Here is a 12,735-nt window from a genome sequence, read left to right as displayed (position 1 = left end):
GGGGTTTTTTTTTTTTTTTTTTTTGAGAGACCGCATATGTGAGAGCATGAGCGAGGGCAGGGACAGAGAGAGGCAAAGATAGAAATCCAAGCAGGATCTGTGCCATCAGCACAGAGCCTGATGCAGGTCTCAGAACCCATGCACCCTGAGACCATGACCTGAGCTAAAATCAAGAGTCGGACGCTTAACCAACTGAGCCACCCAGGCTCCCCTTAAATAAATTACTTCTAAAGATCAGTAAGTTCAACGTCTACAATACAGAACATCTCAGTTTAAGAGCTTCACTAGTGATATACTGGGGGAGTCTCAAGTGCTCTACGTAGCACTGTCCTAAGGACGGTCATTCACTTATAAACCCAGGGATGCTAGTTATCATAAGCTTGACTCACCTTCTGCAGTTTTTTAAAGGAAGATGCCTTCATATTCTCTGACAATTTAACAGAAAAATACTATTAGTTATATTAAGGAATAACCAATTAAGATCAAAGGAGGTGACCTTCTGAATTCATAGATAATTTTATTAACAAGGTTAGAATATATGGGAATATGTAGGGGAAGCTAATAAATGAGTTTCCAAGAAGAAATGAAGTTTTTGTTTGTTTAATTTTTTTTATGTCTTTATTTTGTGAGACAAAGACAGAGAGCAAGTGGGGGAGGGGCAGAGAGAGAGAGACAGAATCTGAAGCAGGCTCCAGGCTCTGAGCTGTCAGCACAGAGCCCGATGTGGGGCTCGAACCCACGGACTGTGAGATCATGACCTGAGCTGAAGTCGGATGCTTAACCGACTGAGCCACCCAGGTGCCCCGAAGTTTTTGTTTTTAAAACTTCTAATTCCAAACTATTGCAGTGGCAACATCATAATCAAGGCAAAGTACCTTAATCCTGTAGCAGTTATCAAATGACAATCATTTTTAAACCCTTCCAAAAGGAAAGTCACTCTTACAGGGCCTTTCTTTGCAATATANGCGTGAGCAGGGGAGGGTCAGAGAGAGAGGGAGATACAGACTCTGAAATAGGCTCCAGGTTCTGAGCTGGCAGTCAGCACAGAGCCTGACGCGGGGCTCGAACTCACAAAGCGCGAGATCATGACCTAAGCGAAAGTCGGACGCCTAACTGACTAAGCTACCCAACGAAGCAAGAAGTTTAACTGAATCAATACTCAGCTCCAGAAAAAGCAAATGGTAACCTTTCAATAAGATTATTGGGCCTTCTAATTAAAAAGGATACAAAATCTCTAAGTTGTCCAAATATTTCATCCACTTTACCAATTTGTTCTTTGTTCTCTAAATAAACTGGAGCATTGAAATAAGGCACCTTATTTTCGTCTGTGGTACATTTACAAACTATGTCATCTTCACAGGGATGCAGGAACTCTCCCAATACTGAAATAGGACAAGAAAACGTTAAAATATAAAACAATCTCAAATGATACGGACCCAACATCATCTGGAAACTTTCTTTTGGGTACCTGGGATTTCACTTTATCTGTTCTCTTCTGAGGCAAGAAGAGAAAAAAAGAAAAAAGCCAAAACTCCACAATATATTAGTTTTGTGGCCTGGGTTAAGGCTCTTACGTCTCTGAGTCAGTGTCTTCATCTTTACTAAGGGCTAGTAACACCAATATCTAATATATAGTACTGTGAAGAATACGTCAACGTCAAGTACTTAGTACATTAAGACCACATAACCCTGAACAGGTGTTTTATTATAACAAAAACTATCATTATTAAGCACTACACTTACATTCTGCTCTTTTTTCTTCTCCCCAGTCCCTAACTGTAAATCAGTCTTTGTTCTTTTTTCCCCCCCTTTTATAATTTCCCACTACCACCTCTTCACCAATGACTCTTCACTCTTTTTCAGGGAAGTGTGGAATCTCAAAACAACACTTTATTTCTGTCACCCCAAACTAAGACACACATTATATCCTGCAAAACCAATTCTTCATCTCTATCACCCACGCTTAAAACCTGGAAACTTTTATTCCCAGTATTAGCCAAGTTCCACTGTATACATTTCCACTGAAATCTCTCCCGTCAAACCGTTCCCTTTTTTCCTCACTTCCACCAGGGTCACAGTTCATCAAGCAGGGACGGTTGCAATGGCTTGTGCGCTAGGACCTATGACTCTAGCCACTACCCTCTACAAACCATTTTGCACACTGATTCAACCTCATCTTTATATTAGCCTCTCTTCATCCTTTCTCCTCTTTGATGTAGGCTTCTACTACCAAATCTCTATCTCACTTTCCATGACTTCCATCCCACCTCATTGATAATTACTCCAAAATTACTCTAATTAGGTCCTTTTTCTTGACTTCCCCTCTGTAGTTTCCCTTCGGAGCATTTTTTTCTCACGCCTCTTATTTATGAAGAGTCAGTAATTGAGGGCATGGGCTTTGGAGTCAGAAAACTTGGCTTTGTCTCTCAAACATTTCACTTACCGATCACTTATTACCGCGACCCTAGCAAACAAACTTAGCTTTCTTATCTGTAAAATGGGGGGGAAATAGGAGTAAGCACAAAATATCACCTACTTATTTAACTTCCTTTCAGCTCAAATTCCACCTCCATGATGTAGTAGAAGTATTCTTTTGTTCTCTTGATCCTCCCTTAACATTCTACAGCACTATTATAACTCACTTTACAGCACCTCCACAGACCTGACCCCCCCAACGAAGCAGCAACTTCCGTACGAGGGCTGCTAGACCTATCTTTCAGCTCGTGATTCCCAAACTTAAATCCACAACTTCCGCTCCCAAGTAGCGTAAAGCTTTGAAACCGACATACAAACTACGTGTTCCGGAGGTCCTTGGTCTTGGCCCTTGTTAAAGCCTCCGCGGCCACCTCCACGTCCAAATCCTCCTCTGCCGCCACCTCTGAAATTACCGCCTCCACCTCGGAAGTGGTTGTTGCTGCCGCCGCGACTGAAACCACCACCTCGATTAAAGCCTCCACGACCTCCGCCTCGAAAAGACATGCTTACTGTACCTGGTGAGAAAAACAGTGCGTACCTTTTGCTCACTGTGGCCTCAGGATACACCAGATAACCCCTCTAACCCCTCTGAGCCACGGTCAGAACATACAGGCGGACGATAATAAGAAGAGCAACCTTGCCACCTCACCCACCACCAAGCCGCCAGTGACAACCGGAAGGGTGAGGAGTGTTACCTCCTCACAGCCTTACGCGCGCGGACCGACCACTCACCAGCCTCATCGCCCCGGATTGGCACCTCCTCCCCCCGCAGGCAGCAAGGTGTTCACGCCGCATTCCCTCCCTCCCGCACCTGGGTTCCGCGTCCTGCGACTCTCGGCTCCTCCCGCTCCCTACCGCAACTCACCCGCGCCACGTGCACCTCTGGCCCGGCCGCGCACACCCACCCGTCCACTACTTCCGTCGTACACGAGCCTCCTCGGCCACCGTACCAGCACAACGGGCGGACGGGAAGAACAAGAAACTCGAACGGCGGGTTTACAAAAGAGCCAGTCACCGGCGGAACCCGCGCCGCTGTCACCTTTCCAAAGCGGCCTTCAGTGCTAGAGGAGCCGCAATACTATCTAACTTGAACCACTAGTTCACGACACTCAGGTCGGCCTTGCTACTGAGGAGCAGAGGAAATGACGTATAATGGTGGCGTCCTTTGAATCAAGTAGTTGCAGGAAGTCCCGCCGTGGTGTTGCCCTGGGAGACGGTTGGCGTTAGCTCGCCGCCCTCTTTCCCAGGAGCCGGGCGATTAAAGGTGGCTGGGGACTCGCCCTGAGCCTTGCTTCTCGGGGTGCAAAACGGTCTCCTCGTTGGTCACGCCCACAGTTCTCAGGAGTTTTCAGCCGCGCTCTGGCCCGAGGTGGGTCTCGTCGCGTCGGAACCCAGTGCGAGGGCTTCCTGTGTTCTTTGGAGCGCTTGTTTTTCTCGACCCATTGAAATATGTACTGTTGTGAGCTCGACTGGCCCATCCTTTTATCCTATGGTTTCACTAAAGGAAGGGAAAAAACGCGCGCGCGTGTACTTTCCTTTTAAAATGTTTTTTTCCCTTAAAAACATGTTTCTGTGATAAAAAGCCAAAGCATTATTTTTATCTTTTGCACCAAATAGTTTATTCGATTTGTCAAGTACGTTTTTTGGTTTTTTTTGTCAAGTACGTTTGGAGCACCGACAGGCTGTACGCTGTGAATACTACAAGCCCCTCTTCTTTCTTTAAGCCCCAATATCTAATTTCCGCTTCTGGTGAATTTTATCTTCCAAAGAAAGCTAGTGACCTCCTATTTGCTAAATTTGGTTGGGGTCTTTTACACCCGAATCTTTGGAGACCTTACGTTGGTATTGGACACAGTCTGCTGCTTGCCTCTTTGAAAGGGTGGAGACTGGTACCTACTTCAGAGCGCTACTGTGATTCGGAAAGAACTTTACAAACTTCACTATGGAAATAATTAGGTATGAGTCATAATGTTTTCTATGCTACTGTATACGCTTATTGAAAAAGCCCCGAACAGTCCTATATATAAAAGAAATTTGGTGAATGTATTTTTTATTCAGATTTGGTAAATGTACTTTAAATTGTGTACGTCATACAGAGGAGAGTTTTTCATAAATGCCCTGCTCTATTTTGCTTTGCCTCGTTTCACATTTACATTCAGTGTTTCTACCTCGATACAATCTAGAAGAATTCGAAAGTCCAGCAATAGAATAGTAACAGGGAACTACAATATCCCCTCACATTCTAAGCATCTGTTTTGACTCAAAGTAAGTGCTTTTACGTTTAACTTTCTATCAGTACTGCATGTGATGATATACTCACCTTACTCAGTTTACTCAAACCACAGCCATTCCCAGGATCCCAAATAGCTCCCCATTTCCTTGAGCAACACGTCTAAAGTAAAATCTCTCCGTTGACTAGGTTCTCTATGTGATTAGTTTTATTCCTCTCCTGTGCTGTATGTCATCCCTCTGTTCAGTCAGATCAGCATCATTGCCTTGCTTTTCCTTGTTGTTGTCAAATACTTCCTGCTTAGAAAAGTTTCATTTCCCATCCAGCAGACCAGACATTTTCTATCTTTTTTACCCTGGAGAACTCTTAAAATGATTTTCATGTCTCAGAAACCCCTGCATAAAAATGTTGTAAAGTGTGTGTGTGTGTGTGTGTGTGTGTGGACATGTATGACATATATCTCTCAAATGATCAGCAAGTTGCAGACATAATGATCCAATAACAATTCTCAATACTCTTTTTATTTTAACTCTGGTAAAATATGTATAACAAACTTTACCATATTATTCATTTTTAAGTGAATAGTTCAGCAGTTTACATTGTTGTGTAACTTATTTTGAGTAGAGAAGGATGTTTTTCTTTGAACCTATTTACTTTGTCCAACTTATTCTGCGTAATTTTGCTTTCATTGCAAAGGATATCAATTCTGATACAAATTTGAGGAAACTTCCAATTTTCCTTTAATTTAGTAAAGGTTGCAAACTGATTTTAGTGACTGTTAAACTCTTTATAGGCCTGTATTTGGGTAAAAATGTTATTTTTGAAATGAAAAAATAATGAAATTTACCTATTTAGTATGAAATCTTTCCTTGACTTTTCCTGTGTATACCATCAATTCTGTATTAATCTTGAAACCGGAATACAGGGATTTCATTTTCAGTTAACATAGGATGACTTCTGTCTTGTTCTTAAAGCTCATTAGGTAAGATAAAGCTTGCTCACACAAGTAAGAAGTTGAAAAGTACAGTAAAATGTTTATTACTTTCCTATGAATGGTAGGATACTTTTCTTTTATGGAAACCCAGAACCTACAGAAGGGCAAATCAGTGAATTTCATCTTATGTTTATAATCATTAATTCACAAAATTCTTCCCCTTTCAAAATCAGATGCTCAGGCTGAGAAGATTCAGGGAAAGGAGCCCTCATTCAGTCATATACTTGTGTTGAAGTGGAGGGAAAATACTGTTTAATTTTGTTCTACAGTTCCTCAAGGTGGTTTGTTCTCAACTTAAGACTTGCTATTTCCTAAGTGCAAGCAGCAGTCGAAACTTCAAGATTTCTTTTTGCGATGTGATTTTTCCAAAGATTCAATTTCCAGGGGCACCTGAGTGGCTCAGTTAATTAAGCATCCAATGTCTGACTTCAGCTCAGGTAATGATCTCAGGGTTCGTGAGTTCACGAACCTCTCTAGATCCTCTGTTCCTCTCTCTGCCCTTCCCTGCGCTTGCTCTCTCTTTCTCAAAAATAAACAATAAAAACAATTTTCCTCACTAAATGCAAGCAGCAGTCGAAACTTCAAGATTTCTTTTTGCCATGTGATTTTTTTTCAAAGATTTGATTTCCATTTAAAACCAAGAATCTTGTCACTTAAAATCAAAATATTTTCTCCCGGCCCTTGAATATACTTAATTAATTCAACTAGTTCATGTGAAAAAAAAAATGTCTATTAAAGTAGGCTAGTTTCTGCAACCATGCTTTTTTGTTGTTAAAATTTATTTTATTTATTTTGAGAGAGATTGGGAGAGGTTGTGCGAGCCAGGGAGGGGCAGAGAGAGAGGAAGAGAGAGAATTGCAGTCAGGCTCCATGCTGTCAACACAGAGCCCAACACTGTGCTCGATTCCACGAACCCGATCATGACCTCAGCCAAATCAAGAGTCAGACAAGTAACTGACTGAACCACCCATGTGTCCCTTTGCAGCCATTCTTGATCTTCAAAGCATTTGGCAAAACCTAGCCTATTGTTTTCTTGAAAGTATTACCACAGTTCACTTTTCAGCTCAAACATCCTGTTAAGAACCAAAATCTGTTTCTCTTACTATGTAACAAATTACCCCAACACTTATAACAATAAACATTATCTTGCATAATCTCTGTAGGTCAGAAATTCAAGAGCAACTGAGCTGGCTGGTTCTGGCTCAGAGTCTCTTCTGGTTGCAGTCAAGATGTCTGAGCTTGCTGTCACCTGGAGGCACAACTGGTGATGGAGAATCAGTTTCTAAGGTGGCTCACTCATATGCCTAGCAAGCTAATGCCTTCTATTGCCAGGAGGACTCAGTTCCTTACCACCATGTGGGCCTTTTACAGAGTGCTGTAAGTATCCTCATGACACGGCTGCTGGCTTCCCCGACAACAAATGATCTCCTATGCCCTAATATTTTATGCACTGTGGCAGGAGATGTATGTGGTCTTTGTCCATGTTTTCAGTTTCTTAAACATTCTTTAGTGAACTAGCCCTTGGTAAGTTTAACCATTTCTGTATCATCATCCCAAATGTTTTTTTCATTTCAGCTTGAAAACTTTCTGACACTTCTGGGAAGAAAGGAGTGTATTATGAATACACCAGGGTTTTCTTTTTTGTAAAAATGAACCCTCTTAGGGAGCAGTGTTCAATACTGGGGCACCTTCAGTGCAGATGCCAGTGCACTTCCTTCAAGACTTTTTGTTTTCAATGTGAAAACATTTACAATTGTTAGCTCTTCAATTGTGACCCATTAATTATCACCCCTTCATCATCTCTTGTTATAGTCTTTGGTTTAAAAATTAGTTTGTCTGATACAAGTATGGCTATTCCAGCTTTCTTTTGACATCCAGTAGCACGGATGGTTGTCCATCCCCTCACTTTCAATCTGAAGGCGTCCTCAGGTATAAAATGGGTCTCTTGTAGACAGCATAAAGATGGATCTTCTTTTGGGTTTTTTTTTCCCTTGTTTGTTTGTTTTAATCTATTCTGACACCCTATGTCTTTTGATTGGTGCATTTAGTACATTTACATTCAGAGTGATTATTGAAAGATATGGATTTAGTGTCATTGTGTTATCTTTAAGCTTTGTGCTTGTGATGATGTCTCTGGTCCTTTGTAGTCTTTGCTGCTTCCCACACAAAGCCCCCCTTAGGATCTCCTGCAGGGCTGGTTTAGTGGTCATGAACTCTTTTAGTGTTTGTCTGGGAAAGCCTTTAATTCTCCATCTATTCTGAATGACAGCCTTGTTGGAAAAATGATTCTTGGCTACATATTCCTCCTATTCAGCACATTGAATATTTCCTGCCACTCCCTTCTGGCCTGCCTAGTTCCAGTGGATAGATCTACTTCTACCCTTATGTGTCTACACTTGTAGGTTAAGGCCCGTTTGTCCTCAGCTGCTTTCAGAATTCTCTCTTTATCCTCATATTTTGCCAGTTTCACTAGGATATGTTGTGGGGCTGGCCTGTTTTTCTTGATTTTGAAGAGCATTCTCTGTGCTTCCTGGACTTAGATATCTGCTTCTTTCCCCAGAATAGGGAAGCTCTCAGCTATAATTTTGTAACAAAATTTTAAAGGACTTAGCCAAAGTTGACTTTAAATTGGAAACCTTAATATGAACTCATTGCTTTCTTTTTTATTTTATTTTTTAAATTTATTTTATTTTATTTTATGTTTCTTTCATAGTTTATTGTCAGGTTGGTTTGCATGTAACACCCAGTGCTCATCCCAACAAGTGCCCTCCTCCATGCTCATCACCCCCCTTCCCTTCTTCCCCACCCCCATCAGCCCTTAGTTTATTCTCGGTATTAAGGAGTCTCTCATGGTTTGCCTGCCTCCCTGTCCTCAACTATTTTTTCCCCTTCCCCTCCCCCATGATCCTCTGTTAAGTTTCTCCTGATTCACTTATAAGTGAAACATTGGTATCTGTCTTTCTCTGCCTGACTTCTTCTNCTTTGGGGATGTGTCAAGTAAGAAATTGCTGCAGTTGAGGTCAAGGAGGTTGTTTCCTGCTTTCTCTTCTTGGGTTTTGGTAGTTTCTTGTCTCACATTCAGGTCCTTTATCCATTTTGAGTTTATTTTTGTGTGTGGTGCAAGAAAGTGATCTAGTTTCATTCTTTTGCATGTTGCTGTCCAGTTCTTCCAGCACCATCTGTTAGAAGCTGTCTTTTTTCCATTGGATACTTTTCTGCTTCGTCAAAGATTAGTTGGCTGTACACTTTTGGGTCCAAATCTGAGTTCTCTATTCTGTTCCATTGGTCTATGTGTCTGTTTTTGTGCCAATACCATACTGTCTTGATAATGACAGCTTTCTGGTAGAGGCGAAAGTCTGGGATGGTGATGCCTCCCGTTTTGGTTTTCTTCTTCAATATTACTTTGGCTATTTGGGGTCCTTTGTGGTTCCATACAAATTTTAGGATAGTTTGTTCTAGTTTTGAGAAGAATGCTGGTACAATTTTTATTGGGAGTGCATTGAATGTGTAAATTGCTTTGTGTAGTAAGGACATTTTAACAATATTCTTCCAATCCATGAGCATGGAATGTTCTCCATTTCTTTGTGTCTTCTTCAGAATTTCTNAAGCGCTCAGTTTTCCCCATTGAGGATGATGTTAGCTATGGGCTTCTCATAAATGGCTTTTATGATGTTTAAGTAGGTTCCTTCTGTCCCAACTTTCTCGAGGGTCTTTATTAGGAAGGGATGCTTTATCTTGTCAAATGCTTTTTCTGCATCTATCGACAGGATCATATGGTTTTTATCTTTTATTTTGTTAATGTGTTGTGTTACACCTTGATTGATTTGTGAATATTGAACCAGCCCTGTAACCCAGGGATGAATCACACTTGATCATGGTGGATAATTCTCTTTATGTGCTCTTGAATTCGATTTGCAAGTATCTTGTTGAGGATTTTTGCATCCATATTCATCAAGGATATTGACCTGTAGTTCTCTTTTTTGCTGGGTCTCTGTCTGGTTTGGGAATCAAAGTGATGCTGGCTTTGTAGAATGAGTTCGGAAGTTTACCTTCCATTTCCATTTTTTTGGAATAGCTTGAGAAGAATGGGTATTAACTCTGATTTAAATGTCTGGTAGAATTCTCAGGAAAGCCATTTGGCTCAGGGCTCTTATTTGTTGGGAGATTGTTGATAATTGATTCAATTTCTTCACTAGTTATGAGTCTGTTCAGATATTCTATCTCTTCCTGTTTGAATTTTGGTAGTGAGTGTGTGTTTAGGAATTTGTCCATTTCTTCTAGGTTGTCCAGTTTGTTGGCATATAATTTTTCATAGTATTCCCTGATAATTGCTTGTATTTCTGAGGGATTAGTTGTAATAAGTCCATTTTTGTTCATGATTTTGTCTATTTGGGTGCTTTCTCTTTTCTTTTTGAGAAGCCTGGCTAGAGGTTTGTCAATTTTGTTTATTTTTTCAAAAAAACCAACTCTTGGTTTCATTGATCTGTACAACTGTTTGTTTTTTTTTTTTTGGATTCTATATTGTTTATTTCTGCCCTGATTTTTATTATTTGTCTTCTCCTGCTGGGCTTGGGGTGCTCTTGTTGCTCTGTTTCCAGTTCCCTTAGGTGCGCCATTAGATTTTGTATTTGCGCTTTTTCTAATCTCTTGAAATAGGCCTGGAGAGCAATGTACTTTCCTCTTAGGACTGCCTTTGCCACATCCCAAAGAGTTCGGATTATTGTATTTTCATTTTCATTTGTTTCCATATTTTTTAAAATTTCTTCTCTAATTGCCTGATTGACCCATTCATTCTTTAGTAGGGTGTTCGTTAACCTCCATGTTTCTGGAGGTTTTCTAGACTTTTTCCTGTGATTGATTTCAAGTTTCATAGCATTTGTGATCTGAAAATGTACATGGTATGATCTCTCTTTTATATTTATTAAGGGCTGCTTTATGACCCAGTATGTGATCTGTCTTGGAGAATGTGCCGTGTGCACTTGAGAAGAAAGTTAATTCCAGGGCCTCAGGATGTAGAATTCTAAATATATCTGTCAAATCCATCTGGTCCAATGTGTCATTCAAGTCCATTGTTTCTTTAGTGATTTTCTTTAAAGTCCCCTGCTATTAGCACATTCTTATCAATAAGATTGCTTATTTTTGTGATTAATTGTTTTATGTATTTGGGTGTTCCGAATTTGATGCATAGACATTTAAAATTGTTAGCTCTTCCTAGTGAATAGATGCTGTAATTGTTATATAATGCCCTTCTTCATTCCTTGTTACTGCCTTTACTTTAAAGTCCAGTTTGTCTAATATAAGTATGGCTACTCTGGCTTTCTTTTGACTTCCAGTAGCATGATAGATATTTCTCCATCTCTTTACTTTCAATCTGAAGGTGTCCTCAGGTCTAAAATGAGTCTCTTATAGACAGCAAATAGATGGATTTTGTTTTTGTTTTTAATCCATTATGATACCCCATGTCTTTTGATTGGAGCGTTTAGTCTATTTACATTCAGTGTTATTATTGAAAAATATGGATTTAGAGTCATTGTGTTCTCTGTAGAATTCTTGCTTGTAGTGTGTCTCTGGTACCTTGTGTTCCTTGCAACATTTCCCTCATAGAGTCCCCCTTAGGATTTCTTGTAGGGCTGGTTTAGTAGTGATGAATTCTTTCAATTTTTGTTTATTGGGGAAGACTTTTATCTCTCCTTCTATTCTGAATGAGAGGCTTGTTGGATAGAGGATTCGTGGCTGCATATTTTTTCTGTTCATCACATTGAAGATTTCCTGCCATTCCTTTCTGGCCTGCCAAATTTCAGTACTTAGGTCTGTAACTACACTGATATGTCTCCTGTATGTTAGAGCCATTTTATCCCTAGCTGCTTTCAGAATTCTCTTTGTCCTTATATTTTGCCAGTTTCACTATGATATGTCATGCAGAAGATGGATTCAAGTTATGTCTGAGGGGACTTCTCTGTCCCTCTTGGATTTCAATGTCTGTTTCCTTCTCCAAATTGGGGAAATTCTCTGTTATAATTTGTTCCAGTACTCCTTCAGTGCCTTTCTTTCTCTCTTCCTCTTCTGGAATTCCTATGATATGGATATTGTTTCATTTGATTGTATCACTCAATTCTCAAATTCATNTGCTCTGCACCTGTGAGTACTGCTATGTTAAAGAAGGCTCATTGACTGTCCAGGGCCTGTCCATTCAGGAAGTGTACTTTGGCTTGTCTCTTGAAGTAGCCCTATAAGACTGTCTTCTTATTGGACTCTGTCACTTTTCCTCCCAGACTCTTGNAGGGAGTCACAGACTGAAACAGGCTCCAGGCTCTGAGCTGGCAGTCAGCACAGAGCCCGACGCGGGGCTCAAACCCACAAACCGCGAGATCATGACCTAAGCGAAAGTCGACGCTTAACCGACTAAGCCACCCAGGCGCCCCTTATGACTATTGTTCTAAATTCTTGTTCATTTATGTTGCTTATATCAGTTTTGAGCAATTCTTCAGCTGTAACTTCTTCCTGGAATTTCTTTAGAGGAGAGTTCTTCCATTTCATCATTTTTGCTAGCTTTCTGTCTCTTGTTACTTTTAAAAGCTTGTTATGTGCTCTGCACCTGTGAGTACTGCTATGTTAAAGAAGGCTCATTGACTGTCCAGGGCCTGTCCATTCAGGAAGTGTACTTTGGCTTGTCTCTTGAAGTAGCCCTATAAGACTGTCTTCTTATTGGACTCTGTCACTTTTCCTCCCAGACTCTTGCGGTTCAGTGTCCTATGGCTTCAGGCCTTCTGTGTTTGAGAGATGTGGGTGAGTGAAGTGTACAGAGCTCCCTACTTCTCTGCCATCTGTCCTCCCTCATCATGGCTTTCTTTTTTAAAACTTTCATTATTAAAATTTCAAATGTAAACAAAAGTTCAGAAAGCAGTATAATGAATCTCTACATACCCGTAATCCAATTTCAACAATTAACCAGACTTTTGTAAATATTGTTTCATCTCTCTCTTTATTATTATAATATAAATTATCATAAATTATATATAGATATTATAAACTTATT

At 40.4% G+C, this 12,735-nt stretch overlaps 2 protein-coding genes across 6 annotated transcripts in view; one reads left to right on the top strand and one right to left on the bottom strand.

Moving 5' to 3' along the window:
- GAR1 (GAR1 ribonucleoprotein) overlaps positions 1-3,613 on the bottom strand; it is a 9,110-nt gene extending 5,497 nt beyond the window's left edge. Inside the window, exons 1-4 of one of the 5 annotated variants that reach the window (XM_077778455.1) lie at positions 3,341-3,613; positions 2,790-2,990; positions 1,228-1,382; positions 390-449 (exon numbers count right to left, since the gene is read on the bottom strand). In XM_077778455.1, the coding sequence (XP_077634581.1) occupies positions 390-449; positions 1,228-1,382; positions 2,790-2,979 (405 nt within the window). In that variant the 5' untranslated portion in view covers positions 2,980-2,990; positions 3,341-3,613. The other 4 variants (XM_077778457.1, XM_077778459.1, XM_077778456.1 and 1 more) reach the window with 4 other exon arrangements.
- A 147-nt stretch (positions 3,614-3,760) lies between these two features.
- The window catches only part of CFI (complement factor I), a gene marked incomplete at its 5' end in the record, with an annotated part of 59,627 nt that continues 50,652 nt past the window's right edge, over positions 3,761-12,735 (top strand). The window contains one exon of the mRNA XM_077778454.1: positions 3,761-3,844. Within this exon, the coding sequence (XP_077634580.1) occupies positions 3,761-3,844 (84 nt within the window). The remainder of the gene's footprint in view (positions 3,845-12,735) is intronic.

Source organism: Crocuta crocuta, unplaced genomic scaffold (genome assembly GCF_008692635.1).
Source record: "Crocuta crocuta isolate KB4526 unplaced genomic scaffold, BGI_CrCroc_1.0 scaffold587, whole genome shotgun sequence".
In the NCBI taxonomy this organism is placed as follows: Eukaryota; Metazoa; Chordata; class Mammalia; order Carnivora; family Hyaenidae; genus Crocuta; species Crocuta crocuta.
The sequence above is the reverse complement of the archived record's forward strand: the minus strand, read 5'-3'. Positions and strand labels throughout refer to the sequence as shown.